General features: G+C 40.2%; 1 protein-coding gene across 7 annotated transcripts in view; it reads left to right on the forward strand.

Moving 5' to 3' along the window:
* Positions 1 to 20,667, forward strand: part of DCLRE1C (DNA cross-link repair 1C) — a 35,732-nt gene extending 15,065 nt beyond the window's left edge. For all 7 annotated transcript variants that reach the window (XM_001498475.7, XM_070255083.1, XM_070255084.1 and 4 more), the window contains 6 exons: positions 1,206 to 1,307; positions 3,047 to 3,183; positions 3,720 to 3,774; positions 7,322 to 7,410; positions 8,110 to 8,204; positions 18,825 to 20,667. In XM_001498475.7, the coding sequence (XP_001498525.4) occupies positions 1,206 to 1,307; positions 3,047 to 3,183; positions 3,720 to 3,774; positions 7,322 to 7,410; positions 8,110 to 8,204; positions 18,825 to 19,750 (1,404 nt within the window). In that variant the 3' untranslated portion in view covers positions 19,751 to 20,667. The remainder of the gene's footprint in view (positions 1 to 1,205; positions 1,308 to 3,046; positions 3,184 to 3,719; positions 3,775 to 7,321; positions 7,411 to 8,109; positions 8,205 to 18,824) is intronic.
* Positions 20,668 to 21,119: the final 452 nt, after the last annotated feature.

Below are 21,119 nucleotides of genomic sequence, written 5' to 3' on the forward strand. Positions count from 1 at the left end.
TGTGAAATTGAAAAGACCGGAAGCTCCTGGCCTGGAGGCCGTGCAGGAGGACACCAGGGCCGGGAGGGTTTCGGGGATGGCGGGAGAGCAGGTCTCCCACTCACCCTGGAGCGAGCCCTGTCTTCACTCTCTTAATCCCTTTGTAAGGGAGACGAGTAATTTTAGATCAGGAATTTAAAACAGGAGAGCAGTGAGATTTTTGACTAAAGGACCTCAGAGATGATCTCTGGCAACTTTTTCAGGCTTTCTTATTTTTGTGAGGAGGAAAGTTTCTATATCTCTCTATCCATCTCAGAATTTACCCCTTTTTATCTCCTTCTTAGGTCAGAAAAGCAAATTCATTGTTGCTTCTTGTCAGTCGTTAGTAAATGGGTTGTGAGCGGAACAGGTCGCAGGATACGTAAACTATTACAATCGGATTCTTTTTAACACCTGTCTTGGTGTTAATTACCACCGCAATTTGACATTATTTTAATCCGTTTTGTGATTCAGACTTCAAAATGAGAATACTTCTGTTTTGTGCCATTTCATAATCCTAACATCAATTTAGGTACTTGTGATTTACTTTGAGGTACCCAGAAGAGAAGCTTCAAGTAAAACTGACACACTGGTTCTAACTCTTCAAAATGTGTTAGCCTTAAAATTCTAAGGCTTTTTTTGTTTTTCTCCATCTGACCTCCCCCTTTTAATCCAATAGAGGTGTGTGATAAGGGGGATCTGGTCTCCTTCCTAGTCCAGCTGCCCCTCCACCAGCCACCTTATATGGCATGTTGTGTGAACGTCTTCAAGACTCAGTCATTCTTGATTGTCTTCATCTTCTGTGTTGACCGCTATATACCCAATATTTAGAATAAAGCTTGACATATGGTAGCTGCACAATAAATATTAACTGAATGATTCTTGATGGACTGAATGACGGTATTAACATGATCCAGTGAAATCTACCAAGTGAATCTCCAAAATTTTTTATTACCACCAGCAGCAGGCAGTGACGCTGGCTGGTGGGAATATGATCTGCGTCCTTTGCCTGTTGACATCCTGGCAGAATACTGATGTGCATTGAAATAGCCAAACACTAGGTTTCAAGAAAGAAGACAAAGTTAGTTCACTAACTGGGTGGTTTGCCCCTGCATAATTACACTTGAACAATTTTTTTATAGGAAATGCAATTCAAATAATATACTTATACATGTTATTTTCCTCAGGTTCATGTGGACAAACTCGACATGTTTAGAAACATGCCTGACATTCTTCATCATCTCACGACAGACCGTCGCAGCCAGATCCATGCGTGTCGGCATCCAAAGGTACCTAGTTCATTGTTGTTCTTCCTGTTTGTGTGATCCATGAAAAACAGAATTTTAGGTCCAGAAGGAACCTCAGAAATGCCAGTTTCTAGGTTCTTTTTACAAATGTAAAAACTAAGACTGAGAGCCTAAGGTCATGCAACTCTACGTTGCTGTATCCATTACCGTAAATTTCATGCTTATTAAATAGACTCCGATACTCATAGGTTTTTAGTGAAATCTATTCATACACATTTGATACATGCTTATTTGTAATGAATGATATATTTTTAATGAAATTAGTAATACGTTAGAGCTTTTAATTTAAGAAAACATATTCATTATCCATCGCTATTTTTGAGGCTCATGGCAGGTGTACATTTATAAACTTTATTTTTCTTCTGCTCACTTGAGATAAATATCTAGCTAGAACTTTGCTTCGAACTGTGAAATAGTTACACGTGTTGCTGGTCCAGTTTCAAATGAATGTTGCCAGTGTCTTTGCAACTCAATGATAATCCGTTTTCTAACGTCACCCTAGAACCTCCCTTACTAAATGCTCTTCTGTTATTAAGTGCCAGGTATTAAATTTTGAATTTGCCTTAAACATTTTTTTCGTTTTAATTTATATAGTCATTCAACATCACTAATACTAATTAGTGATCTTCAAATGCAGTGGTATGTGTGATCGTAGTTTTCTTCTAAATTTTAAAATATCTTAGCATTTAAATGCTGAGTAATTTTTTATTTTAGTAAACATTGCGTCTATACATTTAGATAATTATTGTGGTGGTAATATTGGCTCCATTGGCCAAAAACCTAAAGTAAAGTTGCTCAGCCCTAAAATAAAGTGTAATTAAAAAAAAAAGAATTCTTATCCATAGCATGGGATATTCCACTTCAGACCACTGCAGGCCCCACGCCCCGTGCCCCATAAATCTTTTAATTGGCAAATTTCTTTTGCTTTGAATTTTCTCACATCCCACAAAGTAGCTTAATTTGTAACTGCGACTCCTGCTCCTGTTGTTTCCCACCTGGCTGCTTGCCTTGAAACTACTTCTAGCAGCTTAAGACATTTCTTAGGTCACGGGCCTTCAAAATACTGAACAGAACACAGCCTGCAGACCGTGAAGCTCTGTCACCCGCAGCCTCACACGGACAGCACCAAAGGCACCAGGTGGCATGTCATTTGGATGGAGTGCTAATGGTTTTGAAGGGTTCCCATCCAAACCTAGTGTCTTGGGGAAAATAGCCCCATTGTTTGTCACCGTTTGAAAAACACTTTTGTTATGTTTTTCTCCAACTTTATTTTGAAAAATTTTAAAACAGTAGAGTTGTAAGACTAGCACGAAGAGCGCCATGTACTCTTCATCTGGATTCCTCAGTTTGTTAACACTTGGCCATATTCACATTTGCCCCGTGTCCCAGTAGTGCGTTTTGTAGCCTGTGGAGGTGGAGTGGGGGCATCCAGGATTTCGCTAAGAATCGTGTGTTGCACCCATCTGACCTTTTTAGTCTCTCTTGATGTCGGTCAAGTCTCTAGCCTTTTCCTTTTCTTTCATCCCCTTGATATTTTTGAAGAGTCCAGGACATTTGTTTTGCAGAACGTTCCTCCATTTGGAGTTCTTGGATTGTTTCCTCACATGTCCCTTTTTTTTCAGGTCTGAAAACGTCCCTGCGTTTGTTTTTGAGACCCTGCCTCCAAGCAGATTTGTTGAACGTGTTGAACTGTTTTTCTATATTTTTAAAATCTTTTTCAGGCAGAGGAATATTTTCAGTGGAATAAATTACCGTGTGGCATCACTTCCAAAAATAGAATTCCGCTCCACACCATCAGCATTAAGCCATCCACGATGTGGTTTGGAGAAAGAAGCAGAAAAACAAATGTAATTGTGAGGTAAGAAAGCAGCGTCATAGATCTTTTGAGGGAAATCTGGCTCTGAGGTAAATTGTCTGATTTATTTCAGTTAAATGCAATCTAGCCTAAGCCCAAGAAGAGGACATATTATAATTGTGGAAAATAACTTCTCAAATTTAAACTCAAGAGGTGCTACTTCCAAACCTAGCTAATGGCTAATACATTAGCCCCCATCCCCTGAGGTCCACTCTAGTTAGGCAGATAAGATGGCTGGAGACTGAGGGCGTCTTGCTTGGTGGGGAGTTATGAATTGGTGTCATAGGGGATAGAAGCCCATGGTGCAGTAGAGAAGTGCCATAACCATCCTATTTCAGCAACATTCCCTTCACATCGGCTATTCAGAATGTCTGCAGACATTTATATTTCTAGAAAGAGTTCCTTTCTGTCCGAGGTAGAACTTCGTGATTGTAGGGTGATTTCATACTGGAATAGCCTAAATGGGAAGGCTCAAAATTTGGGACTTAGCTTAGTTTTGATAAGTGACCTTTGAATTTTGTTTTTCCATTTCCCCTTAGGACTGGAGAGAGTTCATACAGAGCTTGTTTTTCTTTTCACTCCTCCTACAGTGAGGTAAGAGGACTTCAGGTACTCGGAACCCAATTGCCAACGCCTGGCAGCCTTCATGGTATAGACGACAGTGCCCTTGGCTTCCAGGGGCATCTCTTTTTCTATTGCTTAAGATTTGTTGAGGCTTTTCCTGAAGAAATACAAAGAAAATATCTAAATGGATGAGCTATATTTACTAAGTACAAAGGAAATTGCTATTATCACCTGTTTTCAGCCTAAACGTTGAAGAATATGTATGATTAAGCTTTTCTTCCCATCTTGCTTCCTAAATATACTTTAACTTCCCCACTTCAGTTGTTCTGTTCACCCATCATAAAAGAATTATAACTCTTCTAAGGATTACTACAGGTAAAATCTCATTATAGGCAGCCTTAAGGTACTGTCCAGACTCATGGCTCTTCCAAAATTTGATTGCACTGAAAAGCCATTTAAAAAATAGTCCTGAATATTCAATTCAGTAGTGGGGAAGAAGAAAGATGATTGAGATGCAGACTGTGTGCTTAAGAAAGATATAGTAGAGTAGAAAGAGGGCTTAAAATAGTTTCATTCTGGTACTTTTTATAGACGAAATTGACCTACTAGAATGGGAACTTGATGTGTGTAATTTATTTGCAAAATCCTCATACATTTCCAAAGTAAATGCTAGCATCTTACAAGTACAGAGATTCAGTAATCTGAAGTATTGGAGAAAAAGCAATATAAAAGCAGACTTTTTATGATACTTTGTCGTATATAATTTTAGTTTTTCCATTTCTGCACATAAAAATCCATTTCCCACATGAGTGTTATTTCTGTATTTGGAACACGTGGATATAGCTCTATAGCTCTGAGACAGTGAACCGTGGATGTGTTAATGATTTGAACAGGTGGAATCTTCCAGAGCTCCAGGCATTGGCATTCTTATCAAGTCAGCCATAGTATTGTAAATGATTTTTAATCATATTATCAAAGTACCACAGTGACATCTCTATTAAATAACTGACCTTAACTTTCAGGTACAAATAGGTTATCTGAGAGCAGCGTGGAAGTAGTTCATTTTGATGGTATAATTTAGTTAATGTTTTCTTCGTCAGTTTATCCTGAATCTTAGGTTGTTTCAGAGCCCCTTCCTGGTGATGTGTCCCGTGGGTTGGCATCTGGCTCAGCGTCAGGGTCCCTTCCTGGTGATCCCCTAGTGGACGAGTGTCCTTTCTGTCTCAGCCACAGGGAGGGCGTCTAACCGGGAAAAAGGGTGGGCCTGTTCCAGTTTTTCAGTCAAAATCTTCCTGTCTTATTTCTCTTCTTCCATGTAGTCAGCTGCCAAGTTGGGGAGCACAAACCTTCCTGGGATTTTATAAGACTACCTCCCAATAAGGGGCCATTTCCCTGCTTCTTGAGTCCGCGGAAGCGGCTGGCTGGCCTCTCGCCGCAGCCTCCTTAGATGAGCGGTGGTGCGGCGCTCGCTCTGCTTAGGCACCGTCCTTCAGAGCGTCTGGTGAGACAGAGAGGCTCTCCTGAAAACTGCTGGAATTAATAGGCCTACATCCTATGTACTACACTCATTGGACTACACTTCAAAATGTAAATAGTAGCTTTAAATTTCCTTTCGTTTTTTTTCTGCATACAGTTGATCGTCATTATGCGTGGATTCCTTATTTACAAATTTGCCTTCTCGCTAGGATTTGTAACCCCAGAGCCAGCGCTAGCGGCGCTTTGTGGTCGTTCGCAGATGTGCACAGCAGGGCGGTGGAAACTGAGTCGCCCGACCTGTGCATTCCCAGCTCCGGTGGAGCGAGGGGGCGCCCTGCCTTCGTGTTCAGCTCTCATATTCTCGTATCCTCAAGTCGTCCTTTTCGCGGTCTATTTAGTGCCGCATTTTTCATATTTTTGTGCTCCTTGTCAGTGATTTTACTGTTTAAAACAGCCCCCAAGCGTGGTGCTGAAGTGCTGTGTTCCTAAGGACAAGAAGGCTGGGATTTGCCTTATGGAGAAAATACATGTGTTTGAGAAACTTGTTGAGGCCTGAGTTATCATGCTGCTGGCTGGGAGTTCGCTATCAATGAATCAACGATATATATTAAATAAGATGTCTTTAAATAGAAACGCACATAGAACAAAGTCGTGTATTGATCGGTTGACAAAGATGCTGTGAGCGGGGTGCCCAGGAAGCCTGTGCTTCCCCTGGGAGCAGTAGTTCCCTGTTCACGGATTCAGTGTTGTGGTGACTTTATGGAAGGTAACTACTGCGAATAACGAGAAGTGACTGTGTTAATGAATTGTTCTAAGGCGGGCCTCTGACGAAAGGCTCTCGGCTCGCACAAGTGAGAGAAGCTGCCCATCTATTGGGTGTCTCTCTTCTCCTTGTGGCCGCTTCACCTCCGAGTGGAAGAAGTGAGTCTTTTATGGTACAGGCTGGACCTTACTTTCTTTATCCCGATTCCCTTCAAAAGCCTCAGATTCCTCCCAGCCTCAACTTTGGGTGGATTATGCAAATCATATAGGTTGTGGTCAGGTAAATAGTGGTTTCTATTTGCATGCCTGCCCTGAAAGTACAAAAGAAATTGTTTATGAAAAATATCTGAAGAATGGGTCTTCCTGTCTCTTCCCATCTTAATTGAGGGCGCCATTTTATTTTAATATGGATTCTTGATAATTCCTGGGTTCCTTCCCCTTTTGATTTGGTCCTTTATTTGAAAAAGGCAGGTACTAAGAATTACTTTGTGCCTCAGTCTCCCCCTTTGCAGAAAGGAATAAAAATCTTCGTGCTACCATGACCCACTTCGTAATGGATGACTTTCTTGGCTCTTTAACCATGGGCCGGGTACCAGGCTAGGCACTTCACGTGCATTATCTCGTTTGTACTTTCAGATGAAGAATCTAAGACTTAGAGACTTAGGTAACTTGACCAAGATCACAAGCTCACCAAGACCTAATAAGTGACAAAGCTGATGCCACCTGGGTTGTAGAGATGTTTTGAGGAATAGTGACAGAGTTCCTCTGTTTAGCATTCTGAGCTTTGCAGAAAATCAAGGTAATGCATGATTGTCCTTGTTTAGATCGGAATAAACCATTCAAACAAATCAAGGAAGCTTGAAGATGCAGCACTTGGTATTGCTGGCAATTATTTGTCCGAGGAGAGAAATGCAACTCTTAAGACCTTGAGTTCTTGTATGGATTAAATACTCAGTTAAATTCTAACTTACTGGAAGGGGATTTGTTAAATCTGGCTCACCTTCTAAGACAAGGAGGCTAATGTCATTGAAAGAACTACAGAATCCTTGAATCCCATTCATCAGTGATCCTCAGCCCTTCCTGTGGAGCAGAATCCCCTGAAGAACGATGTACTGACTCCCTGGCCCCACTGTGCTCAGTGTTAAAAGGATCTCGGGGGGCGGGGCCTGAGCATTGGGTGTCTTTTTCCTAAGAGGGGACCCCGTGTGCAGCCGGCCCTGAGAACCACAGCCGGGAGCGAGTTCTGCATCTCCTTCCCCGGCCTCCCTTTAGCTGCTTCTCTAACACCCACATGTTTCACCCTACAGATAATTGGTGCTTTGTATGTTCCTCCTTCTAGATTAAAGATTTCTTGAGCTACATCTGTCCTGTGAATGCATATCCAAATGTCCTGCCAGTGGGCACAACTATGGATAAAGTTATAGAAAGGTAAGTAGTTACTCCTTGTGGAACTTGGGTTGTTGAACAGGATGGATCCAGAGAATAGTTTTGGGCCTGAGAACAGGGGCAAGGACGTAAAATGGATGTGGCTGTAATTATGTTTCTGGTTGGGAGCATAAAGGCTTTCTTCAAGCGGGTGTGTTAGATATAATCCTAAAGGCTGCTGGGAATCTGGCATTCTGCAGTTGGTAGTGAGGCCCTCGAAAAAGGGCAGGAGACCCTCAAATCTTATTTCTGTGCCATTTCGTATTTTGTCTTCACTGCGTCTTACCTGAATGAAGAGATCAAATTGGTGAGGTTCTTGCAAGAGAGCAGTAAGCCCCCATTCAACAGGGAAGGAGACGCAGCTGGCCGGCCTGTGTTCCCTGAGTGCCAGAGGGTGTCAGTGTATTCCTTGACAGTGTTTTAGGACAGGGACCTGCTTTTCTGCAGTGCAAGAGCAGAGATACAAGCTTCGCTTTCCCTCAATCCTACTATTAGACAGATACCCACCACCTTGTATTTAAGTGCTTATATTTACCAGTTTATTATATTGAAGTGATTTTTAATTACTAAACATTGCTTTTCTGTTTTTAAAAGTAGTTATGTGATTTCCCCCATGGTCAAGTTTTTATAATCTCTGTAAAGAACGCTTACACTCCAGCAGCTTTGCCAACAGGAAGAATAAAGTATTCATGTTCATTTCAGCCTAAAGCCTTTATGCCGCTCTTCCCAAAGCACTGAGCCAAAGTATAAACCACTCGGAAAACTGAAGAGAGCTAGAACAACGCACCTAGACTCAGGTAAGAAGAATGACCCTGGTTCAGAGGTGGGGGTTCCCTCAAGGCCGCTTTTCAGGGTGCTCTTGTCTGGCGACAGCTGCACTGGGTAGAAGTGGGCCTGGGACCCACTGTCCCTCAGATTTGTCACATGGTCTCAGGAAGCGCTTTGCCTTCCCGTTTCTAACCTGTAGAGTCAGGAGCGCTCTCTTTCCCAGGTTGAAGACACGTGGCGAAGGGAACTGTGCCTGTGTTGAATCGTGTTCTTAGCTTTCTGGAAATAGGCCCTGTGGTTTGTCTAGGCCATAAGGAGAGGCCGAGCTGTTATCCATGAACATTTCCTTCAAGACACTGGTAGATGCTGAGAATAGGAACTTTTCTTGTCCTCCTTCCCATCAGGTTGATCAGTAGGGCTTAGACAAGTGGGTTTTCTCCAGACTTCCCTACCTTCTTTCGTTGCTACTTTGATTTTCCAGCGAAGAGCAGAGGCGAGCTCTGAGGGAGAAATTAGAACTTCCGATTCTGAGCAGCGCTCTCCTGCTGTACAGCATCCAGCTTTCGTGGTTAGGATTCTGGATTTTCCCTGCTTTGCTGGAGAGCCAGTTATGTACCTTAGTGCTGGTACATGACGAAAACATAGCAGATAAGAAAGATGCTGTTTATTGAGCACCTATTGTGTGGCAGCTGTTGTGCTAGGTCTTTTACAGATATTAGAGCTAAACCTCAAAATAAACCCACAAGGGACATCGTCCCAATTTGACCAACGGGGAAACTGAATCTTAGAGTGAAGTAAATCCCCAAGGTCCAGCGGGAAGGAAGCCGTGGGCCTGGGGTTCTCATCTGGGCCTGGCTTTCCCATCTCCACTCCTGCATTTCCTCCCGTTTAGAATCTAATTGAAAAACATTTAGACGCCAATTCCAGGACTGACACAGTAAGCCTTTCACTGGTGTCTGAAAGAAAGCGCATTTGTTTTTGTTTCAAGAATGGAAAGGTTCTAGAAAAACAATTCCATTAATTTCAAATGTCAAATCTATCTTGTAATGCATCTTTTAATCCTTTTCATATACAAACTTAATTGTAGGTTTTTTAAAAACAGCTTTACTGAGGTATAATTGATATACTATAAATTGCATTTAAAGTGTCCAATTTGATACATTTTTACATATGCATATACTTGAGAAACCATCACCATAATTAAGATAATGAAAATGTCCCTCATCCCCAGGTCTTCTTGTGCCACTTTGTAATTCCTCCCAACTGCTCCTCCAAGGCGCCCCCCCCCCCCCATGCCAAGGCAACCACTGATCTGCTGTCACTATAGATTAGTTGGCATTTTCTAGAATTTTCTATAAATAGAATCATGCAGTATGTCTGGCTCATTTCACTCAGCGTTATTTATTTTGGGACTCATTTATGTTGTTGCATGTATCAACAGTTCATTCTTTTTTATTGATAAGTAGTATTCCACTGCATGGATCTACCACCATTTGCTGATCCGCTCCTCTGTTGATGTACATTTGGTTGTTTCCACTTTTTGGTTATCACAAATAAAGCTGCCATGAACATTCGTGTATCAATCTTTGTATGGACGTATGCTTTCATTCCTCAGTGTGGTTCATGTGCTAGCTGTATCTTTGAGAAACTGCCAGATCGTTTTCTGAAGTGTTGGACAATTTGCATTCTCGCCAGCTGTGTCGAGGAGTTCCATTGCTCTATGTTGTTGTCAGTATTGGCGTGGGCAGGCTTTTTAATTTTAGATATCTAATGTGTGTGGCAGTATCTCCTGGTTTTAATGTGCGTTTTTCTAACGACTGATGAGGTTGAACATCTTTTAATGTTCTTATCTGCCATCTGTGTGTCTTCATGGGTGAAGGGTCTGTTCAAATCTTTACCCATTTTTAATTGTTTAGTTGCTTTCTTATTACTGAGCTTTGAGAGTTTCTGGATACAAGTTTTTAATCAGTTACATGCTTTGCAAAGATTTTTCTCCCCGTCTATGGCTCATCTTTGCAGTCTTAACAGTCTTCTGAAGAGGAGAAATTTTTAATTTTGATAAGGTCAATTTGGTAATTTTTACTTTTTTTGGTATTGTAACTGAGAAATCTTCGCTTAACCCAAGGTCACAAAGATTTTCTTCTGTGTTCTGGTAGAAGTTTTTCTAGTTTTAGGTTTTACATTTAGGTCCATGATCCATTTTTGAGTTATTTGTAAATGGTATGACGTACAGATAGAAGGTAATTTTTTTTTTTTGCACATGGACATCCAAACATTCTGGAACCATTTATTGAAAAGACCATCTTTTCTCCACTGAATCTTCTTTGCACTTTTGTTGAAAATCAATTGACAATATACGTGGGGGCCTAGTCTGGACTTTGTGTTATGTTCTGTGATCTCTGTCTTGACACCAATACTGCCCTGTCCTCATTATTGTAGCTTTATAAATCTTGAGGTTAACTGATGTAAGTTCTCAACTTTTTTGTTCTTTTTCAAAATTGTTTCGGCTATTCTAAGCCTTTGCCTTTCCATATGAACTTTAAAATCAGCTTGCCAATTTGTACGAAAATATTCACGATTGGGATTTTGATTGGGATTGTGTTAAATCTGTTGATCAATTTGGGAAGAATTGACATCTTAATAATATTGAGTTTTCAGATCCATGAACATGCTGTATCTCTCCATTTACTTAAGTCTTTAATTTCTCTCAGCAGTGTTTTGTAAATTTCAATGTATAGGTCTTGCAAATCTTTTGGTAGATTGACTCCTAGTATTTCGGGTTTTTTTATTCTATTGTACATAGTATTCCTTTTTAAATTTCAATTTCTGATTGTTGCTATTACATAGAAATACAGTTGATTTTTGTATTTTGATGTAACTTGCAGCCTTGCTAACCTCACTTATTATAGTGGCTTTCTTGTAGATTCCACTGCATTTTCTACATAGATGATCATGTTGTCTGTGAATATAGACAGTTTTACTTTTCCTTTCCAATCTAGATGCTTTTTTCTTTTTCTTGCCTGATTGAACTGGCTAGACGGCTACTACAATATTGAACAGAATTGGCGAGGGTGGACATCATTGCCTTGTTCCCGGTCTTCGAGGGAAAGCATTCATTCTGTCACCATTAGGTATGATGTTAGCTGTAGGTTTTTCATTGATGCTTTTCATCAGGTGGAGGAATATTACCAATATTCTGAGAGTTTTATCAAGAATGGATATTGGATTTTGTCAGATGCTTTTTCTGCATTTATTAAGATGATCATATAGTTTTTCTTTTTTAGTCTGTTGATATGGTGAATTACACTGATTGATTTTCAAGTATTAAACCAACCTCCCATTTCCAGAATAAACCTCATTTGGTTGTGACTTATTTATCCTTTCTAGCTATTATTCAATTTGATTTGCTAAAACTGTGTTTCGGGGGCCAGCCCAGTGGCACAGTGGTTAAGTTCACACGTTCTGCTTCAGCGGCCTGGGGTTCGCCAGTTCGGATCCAGGGTGTGGACCTACGCACCGCTTGTCAAGCCATGCTGTGGCAGGCATCCCATGTATAAAGTAGAGGAAGATGGGCATGGATGTTAGCTCAGGGCCAGTCTTCCTCAGCAAAAAGAGGAGGATTGGTGGCAGATGTTGGCTCAGGGCTAATCTTCCTCAAGAAAAAAAATTAATTAATTAAAAAAAGTTTTTCATCTATGTTGAGGAGCCTTTATATTGGTCTGCAGGTGTTTTGACTTTTTTTCATGAATTGTATTTGTGTAGTTTTGGTATTGGGTTACTGTTGGCCTTGTTGTTGTGACATATCCCTTTATTCTCCATTTTCTGGACCAGTTTATGAAGGATTAACATTATATCTTTCTTAAAGGATTGGTAGAATTCACCAATGAAGTCATCTGGGCCAGGAATTTTCTCTGTGGGGAGGTTTTAAACTACAATTTCTTTAATAAGTAAAGGGCTATTCGGGTTATATATAGCTTTGGGAATTTGTATCTTCCAAGGAATTTGTCCATTTCATCTAAGTTGCTGAATTTTTGGGCATAAATTTGTTCATAATATTCCCTTATTATTCTTTTAATATCTGCAGAATCTAGTGATGTCATCTCTCTCACTCCTGATATTAGTTATTTTAATTTGTGTCTTTTCTCATTTTTTCTTGATCAGTCTGTTAGACGTTGGCCAATTTTGTTGATCTCAAAGAGCCAGCTTTTTGTTTTGTTTTGTTTTGTATTCTATTTCATTGATTTCCACTCTGATCTTTCTTCCTTTCATCTGCTTACTTTGGGTTTATTTTGCTCTTCACTTTTAAATTTCTTAATGTGGGAGCTGAAGTCACTGATTTCAGACTGCCTTTTTTTTCTCCCTAATGCGTGCATTTAGTGCTATTCCCTCTTTAGTCATTATTTCATAAATTTGTTTTCCTTTTTAATTAGTTCAAAATATTTTCTAAGTTTTCTTTTGATTTCTTCTTTGATGCATGGATTATTTAGAAGTATGTTAGTTGCTGAATTTTGGAGGATTTTGCGGAGATATTCTGTCATTTAATTTTATTGTGGTCAGAGAAAGTACTGTGTATGATTTTTACTGACCTTTATGGTCCAGAATAATGGGCCACCTCGGTACATGTTTCATGTGTACTCAGAAGAAATATGTATACTGCCATTGGATGGAGTGTTCTGTAAATAATTAGGTCAAGTTAGTTGGTAATGTTCAAGTCCATGTCCTTGCTGATTTACTTATTCTGTCTACTTGCTCAATTATTGAGAGAAAGTCACTGAAATCTCCAGTTAGAATTCTGGATTTGTCTATTTCTCCTTGCAGTTCTCCCACTTTTTGCTTCATCTGTGTGACGCACTGTTATTAGGTACACACACGTTTATGTCCTCTTGAGGAACGGACCCCTTTATCCTTAGGGAATGACTCTGTATCCGTGGTAATATTCTTAGCTTTGAAATCTTCATCAGATATTAACATAGCCACTCTGGTTTCTTCTGATTAATCTTAGCATGGTACATCATTTTCCATCTCTATATTTTTATCCTAATTGTCTTTATATTTAAGGTGGGTTTCTTTTTTTAAAGATTTTATTTTTTTCCTTTTTCTCCCCAAAGCCCCCTGGTACATAGTTGTATATTCTTTGTTGTGGGTCCTTCTAGTTGTGGTAAGGTGGGTTTCTTGTAGGCAGCATATTATATGGGTCTTGTTTTCTTATAAGCAATCTGGTAATTTCTGCCTTTTAATTGGACTTAGACCATTTAGGTTTAATGTGATTATTGATATGGTTAGATTTAAATTTACTGTCTTGCTATTTGTTCCATCTGTTCTTTATGTCTTCTGCCTCCTTTTTTTTTAAAGATTGGCACCTAAGCTAACATCTGTTACCAATCTTATTTTTATTTTACTTTTTTCTTCTTCTGCCCAAAGCCCCCCAGTACATAGCTGCACATTCCAGTTGCAGGCCCCTCTGGCTGTACTATGTGGGACGCCTCCTCAGCATGGCCTGATAAGTAGTGCTAGGTCCACACCCAGGATCTGCGCTGGCAAAACTCAGGGCCGCCAAAGCGGAGCACGCAAACTTAACAACTTGGCCACAGGGTCGGCCTCTCTTCTGCCTCCTTTTGATTGAATATCGATAGATTCCACTTAATCTCTTGTTGGCTTATTAGCTATAACTTTTTTTTTTTTGAGGAAGATTAGCCATAAGCTAACATCTGTTGCCCATCCTCTTCTTTTTGCTGAGGAAGGCGGGCCCTGAGCTAACATCCGTGCCCATCTTCCTCTGCTTTATATGTGGGATGCCTACCACAGCACGGCTTGCCACGCAGTGCCGTGTCCGCACCCGGGATCCGAACTGACGAACCCCAGGCCGCCGAAGCGGAACGTGCGCACTTGACCGCTGCGCCACTGGGCCGGCCCCTATTAGCTACAACTCTTGTTATTTTAGTGGTTTATAGTATATATCTTTAACCTATCAGAGTGAAAAGATAAATATTATTCAACTTCAATTATGGTATAAGAAGCTTAGAACAGGGGCTGGCCCCATGGCTGTGTGGTTAAGTTCACGTGCTCTGCTTTGGCAGCCCAGGGTTTCGCTGGTTCATCCCCTAGGCATGGGCCTAGCACCGCTCATCAGGCCACGCGGAGGCGGCGGCCCACATAGCACAACTAGAAGGACTTGCAACTAGAATATACAACCATGTACTGGGGGGGGGGGGGGGGGGGGGGAGAAGAAGGGGGGAAAAAAAAAGATTGACAACAGACGTTAGATCAGGTGCCAATCTTAAAAAAAAACTTAGTACAGTATAGTTCCATTTCTCTCTCTCCCAGTCTTTGTGCTATTATTGTGATACATTTTACTTCTCTTATAAACTCCACATTACTTTTGTTTTTGCTTTAAACTGTCAATTTTTTAAAGCTTTATTGAAGTATGATTTATATGCCATAAATTTCATCCTTATTAGGTGAAGAATTCCATCACTGTTACTATAACGGGCTTGTGCAACCATCACCACTATCTAATTTCAGAACATTCCATTACTCCAAAAAGACACTGTGCCCATTTAAAGTCTCTGCATATCACCAACTCCAGGCTTAGGTCACCCCTAATCTATGGTGTTTCTCTACAGGTTTGCCTCTTCCGCACATTTCATAGCATGGAACCATACAACATGTGGTCTTTTGTGCCGTGCATCTTTCACTTAGCATAAAGTTTTCAAAGTTCCTCCATCTTATAGTATGTGTCAGTACTTCATTCCTTTTCATTGCCAAATAATATTCCATTGTCTGAATATACATTTTATTTATCCATTCACCAGTGTGGGTTGTTTCTCCTTTTTAGTTAATAAATAATGCTGCTATGAATATTTGTTTTTGTGTAGACATATATTTCACTTACTTTGGGTAGATAACAGAAGAGTAGAATTTCTGGGTCATATGGTATCTTAGTCTGCTTGAGCTGCCATAGCAAAACACAATAGACAGGGGGGCTTAAACACAGCAATTTCTGACAGTTCTGGAGGCTGAGAATTCCAGGATCAAGGTGCTGGCAAAGCAGGTTTCATTCTGAGGCCTCTTCTCTTGGCCTGGAGGTGGCTGCCATGTTGCTGTGTGCTCACGTGGCCTCTCCTGGGTGCACATGCCAGGGGGTAGGTAGGAGAGTGTGCTCTCTGATGTCTCCTCTGCTAAGGACACTAATCCTGTCAGATCAGGATCCCATCCTTATGACCTTACTTAATTTTAATTACTTCCTTAGAGGCTCCATTTCCAAATACAGCCACACTAGGGGTGAGGGCTTCAACATACAGATTTTTGGGTGGGGGACGCAGTTAGTCCATAACACAGTAAATCTGTTTTAACATTTTAAGAAACTGACAAACTGTTTTCCACACTGAACACATCATTTTCATTCCTACCAGCAATATATAAGGATTCCAGTTTCTCCATATCCTAGCTCGTTTTTTTTTTTTTTTTTGAGGAAGATTAGCCCTGAGCTAACTGCTGCCAATCCTCCTCTTTTTGCTGAGGAAGACTGGCCCTGAGCTAACATCCGTGCCCATCTTCCTCTATTTTATATGTGGGACGCCTACCACAGCATGGCTTGACAAGCGGTGCCATGTCCACACCTGGGATCCGAACTGGCAAACCCCGTGCTGCTGAATCGGAACGTGCGCACCCAACCGCTGCGCCACTGGGCTCACTTTTTATTGTCTTTTTGATTATAGCCATTCTAGTGGGGGTAAAGTGTCTCTCATTATAGTTTCAAGTTGCATTTCTCTATTGACGTTGAGCTTTCTTCCTGTGCTTTGGGCTATTTATTTGCCTTCTTTGGTAATAGTCTATTTAAATCTTTTGCCCATTTGTAAGTTGGCTTATAGATCTTACTGAGTTGTAAGAATTCTTAATATAATCTAGATGTAGGTCCTTTGTCAGATATGATTTGCAAATATTTTCTCCCAGTCTATAGCTTGCATTTTCAATTTCTTGATGGTGTCTTTTGAAGTGTAAACTTGTAAATTTTGATGAAGTCTAACTTATCTAATTTTTCTTTTATTGCTTGTGCTTTTGTTGTCATTTTTAAGAAACTATTGCTTAATCCAAGATCATGAAGATTTACTCCTGTTTATCATTTCTGGATCAGTTTTGACTATTCCTTATTATTTCCTCATTTTTTATACACACACACACATAAAATACATATATACACATACATACACGCACACATACATATACACACGTATATATGTATATACACATATGTATACACATACATTTAAACTTTTTATTGGAAACTTTTTGTTATTCTTCAAAAACACCAATTTAATGACTGCATACTTTGCATTATGACTATATAATGGTATATTTAATCTTTGTCATTACACATTTAGGTTATTTTGAACTTTTCAGTTTTACAAATAATATCCCGATGAGTAACATTATACACATAAGTGTGTTTCACATCTCTCCTATGATTATATATCAATTTATACAGACATCAATCGTGCATGACAGTGGAAAGTATGAATTATTTATGACATTTGTCCCTTCTTTTATTGGGTTTAAGTATGTTTAAAAGCATGTAAATGCTATTAAGGACTTCAGCACTTTTATATTTATTGTGATATCTTCTCAGTGTTATATGCCTTTCCATTTTCATAAAGAAAAATTTTAAGTTTTTTATTCTTGTAACATAGAAAAAATACATAATGTCAGAATAAACTAATAGTATAGAAACTTTACTTGTTTTTCAGATACATACAGATGAGTTAATGTGAAAATGTTTTGACAGATTAAAGTGCTTTACAGTTGAAACACACCATGATACTGGCATAGTCGCTGATCCAGAAGGACAGGAAACTGTCCAACTAGAGATGATACAAAAATATTTCCTAAAAGGTAACTTTGGCATGCTAGTAGAGGAGCTAGAACAAACGTCGAATTCATGGCTTAAAGTAAACCCTCACCTCGGAGACTAGGACGACGACGAACACGGTAGCTAGACATCTTAGCCACCTCAAGTCTTTTAGAAAAGAAGGGTCTGATAAACAATTATAAATCGTAATAGAACCCTGTACTTTAAAACTTGGGTTTGATTCGTGGCTCTGCCTATCTAGTTTCTTGTCCTATGCGTTGTCACACACCTTCTCTGAGCCTGTCTCCTCATTGGTGAAGTGGGAGCTGGATGATGGTCTCTGTTCTTTTAGTGGCTTTTAAAAACATAATGTTTAGCTACACTCTTTATCACTGGGAAAATAGTTACATTTGTAAGAAGTAGGTAGCTAGAAGTTAACACCAGATTGAGCACTAGAACAATAAGTTGCTCGTGCTAGTCTCATGAGCATTTAATTTCCTTCTTAGGTAGGTGCCATGAGAGGGCAAGAAAATGTTTGTTTTCCTCCCAATTCCATGCCTTCTCAATTTAATTTACGTGAATTTCATATATTACGTTATGAGAATTTCATCCTCCAAGTAAGGTTTCCTCATTTTTTTTTTTAAAGATTTTATTTTTTCCTTTTTCTCCCCAAAGCCCCCCCCAGTACATAGTTGCATATTCTTCATTGTGGGTCCTTCTGGTTGTGGCATGTGGGACGCAGCCTCAGCGTGGTTTGATGAGCAGTGCCATGTCCGCGCCCAGGATTCGAACCAACGAAACACTGGGCCGCCTGCAGTGGAGCGCGGACTTAACCACTCGGCCACGGGGCCAGCCCCTAAGGGTTCCTCATTTTAAGAATTCAAGTGGACTGGGCGCACTATATGCTAATGCAGCATGCTTAAGAAAATCAGTAAAATGAATTTTGTTGACTTTTAGTTCTTGTCATTAAATGTGGCTTATTCAGTATTTTAAAGTTGATCTAATCCGTGTCCCACTCCTGCCGCCCCCAATATCTATCACAGCCTTGTGCACTTAGCCAGCTCTGGCTGCTGTAACAAATACCAGGGACTAAGTGACTTAAGCACCAGATGTTTATGTCTGTTCTGGAGGCTGGGATGTCCAACATCAAGGTACTGACAGATTCGGTTCTTGGTGAGGGCCCACTTCCTGCCTTGTAGGCAGCTGCCTTCTCATTTCCTTCGTCCATGGGCACAGAGAAAGTGAGAAATGTGTCTGCCTCTTCTTACAGTGATGTTAATCTCATTCTGAGGGTCCCACCCTCATGAGCTCATCTAAACCTAATTATCTTCTAAAGGTCCTACTTCTAAATACATCTCCTTGGGGCTAGGGCTTCATATTGTGCATTTTGGGAGGATACAAAGCAGGTATCAATAAAAAGGTAGCCCACCTTCAGGGATTCAGTAGGTCTGGAATGAGGTACAGAAAGCTGTATTTTTTTTTTTTTAAAGCTCTTCAGATGATGCTAATGACCAGTCAGGTTTGAAAATCACTGATAAAGGCATTGTGTCCTTATTTGGGGAACATAGATCTATATTCTCAACTCAGTCTGGCATTATAAGAAATTGAAGGATGGTTAATTGTTCAGAACATCCCAAGAAGAAGGGGCCTTTTAATTTCTCCTGGAAGAGTGAACTCCCTATTATTTGCAATTCCACAAATTAAAAATGTAGCTAAATGCTACAATCTGGATTTTTAATGAAAAGCACAGTTAGCTCCCTTTGCATTCTCTGTTTCCTATAAACCTGCTTTGTTTGTCCCACAGAGGTGGAGGAAGATGATCTCTTTGATGATCCTCTGCCAGTCCCTTTAAGGCACAAGGTTCCAAACCAGCAAACTCTTTACCCTGAGGCATTTCCAGTGACTGCAGTATCACAAAACCAGCCTGAAAACCTGAGAGAAAGCACAGGAGGCTTCGAAGCAGAGAGTACGCAGACCTCCCTTTGGGCCAACTTTATAGATTGTGAGGAATCCAACAGTGAAAGTGAAGAAGAACTACAAATCCCAGCTTCCTCTCAAGGAGATCTGGGTCCCGTCACTCATCACCAGCCAAAGGCTGATACGGAAGTACCACAGTGGGAAGTATTCTTTAAAAGAAATGATGAAATCCCAGATGATGGTTTGGAAAACTTCCCTTCCTCCACAGAGGCGGGAGGCTCTCAGTCACCAAAGCTTTTCAGTGACTCCGAAGGGGAATCAACTCACATCTCTTCCCAGACTTCTTCTCAGTCAACACACATATCGGAACAAGGAAGTCAAGGCTGGGACAGCCAATTTGACACTGTTTTGTTATCTTCCCAAGAGAGAAACAGTGGGGATATTACCTCCTTGAACAAAGGTGGCCACAGACCAAGACTCAAAGAGAATGTTCCTGCCTCTCAGGTGGAACAAAATGTATTTTGCCTAAAGGATACTTACTGTGATTTGAAAAGCAGGCATCAAGATGTAAATATAGTTCCTGGTGTTGGAGAACCAACCACTCTAAGCAGTGGGAAACATATACCTCAGGAAAGAAGGCTGCTGCATCCTAGCACCAACGCAGACTCACAGAGCTCCTCTGATTTTGAAATTCCCTCAACTCCAGAAGCTGAGTTACCTGAACGAGAGCATTTACAGTATTTATACGAGAAGCTGGCAACAGGCGAGAGTATAGTAGTTGAAAAAAGAAAAAGCTCACTCTTAGATACTTGAGAATTAAAAACACTTCATTCCGGAGCAACCACTAAAAAACCTATACAAAGAGGTAATAGTCAAAATCATAATAGATAAATTAAAATGGAATACTTAAAAATGCTCATAGAATGTAAAAGAAGGCAGTAAAGGGGAAACAAAGGAATAGAAAACAAATAAGGTATGGTAGAACTAAATCCAAAAATGGTCTAAACACACAGGAAAAAACATAATTATGTGCTGTCTATAAGAAACTTCCTTCAAATGACATAGGTAGGTTAAAAATCAAAGGATGGAAAAAGATATACCATGTAAACACTACTTAGAAGAAAGCTGAAGAGGCTATGTTAATATCAGACAAATTTCCTAATGATAAAAGTTTCAGGTCACCAAGAAGCCTTAATCCTAAATGGGTATGTACCTAACAACAGCTTCAAAATATACAAAGCAAAAACAACTGAAAGAAAAGACAAACTAATGCACAATTATAACTGGGGACTTTAACATTCCTCTCTCAGTAATCAAATTAGTATACAGAAAATCAGCAAGGAGACAGAAGAGCTGAACAGCACCATCAACCAATTGGATCGGACACAGAACACTCCACCCAACAGCAGAACACATGCTTTTCAAGTACACATGGGACATTCACCAAGACAGACCCTATCTTGGGTCATAAAAACATTGCAAATTGAAAGAATAAACTTGGATCTATTACCATAAACTGATGGCTACAGGAAAAAATCAGCCCCTTATTTATCTCAAACGATGTTACATCACTTAAGAATATTTGTGTGAATATAGTGGTAAAATTATAATTAGAAAAATTAGGACCTAAAAGAAAATAATTAAGTGGCAAAAGTATGAGTGTGTTCTGTGAGTCCTTCAACTTCCTTATAGTTACATGTGGACGTAATAAAGTTAAATATTCATCAACACTTTGGTATGCTGACATTCAGAGGTTGAGGAAGCAAAAGCAGAGATTTCACTTAAAACAAGTTTAGGTGGCGTCTCTAAAACACATTTTGGGATCAATCAAACTAATAATGATATGCATTACCACCACGCTGTATGGTAACTGGACCAAAAGTAAGTATTGGATCCACAAAACTAATTAGAGTTACAAGACTTAGAGTCAGTGGGAGAGGAAAATAAACTGGGTGCTCAGAGGAACCAATGCCAAGAGGACCCAGGAAGCCAGCCCTCTCATCCCCCCAGAAGGCAATGTTCTATCCCCAAATGTTGGGAGAAGGACAAGTAGCCCTCGTCCATTTACATGGGAGAAAAACTGGACAGTGACACCTAGACTTCAAATTTCAGCTAAGAAACTGGCACAAGAGGAGGGATGAGGGGCGGAACTGACACGGTTCTTGAGGGAGAGGGCGGAGGG

This window comes from Equus caballus, chromosome 29 (genome assembly GCF_041296265.1).
Source record: "Equus caballus isolate H_3958 breed thoroughbred chromosome 29, TB-T2T, whole genome shotgun sequence".
Lineage (NCBI taxonomy): Eukaryota > Metazoa > Chordata > Mammalia > Perissodactyla > Equidae > Equus > Equus caballus.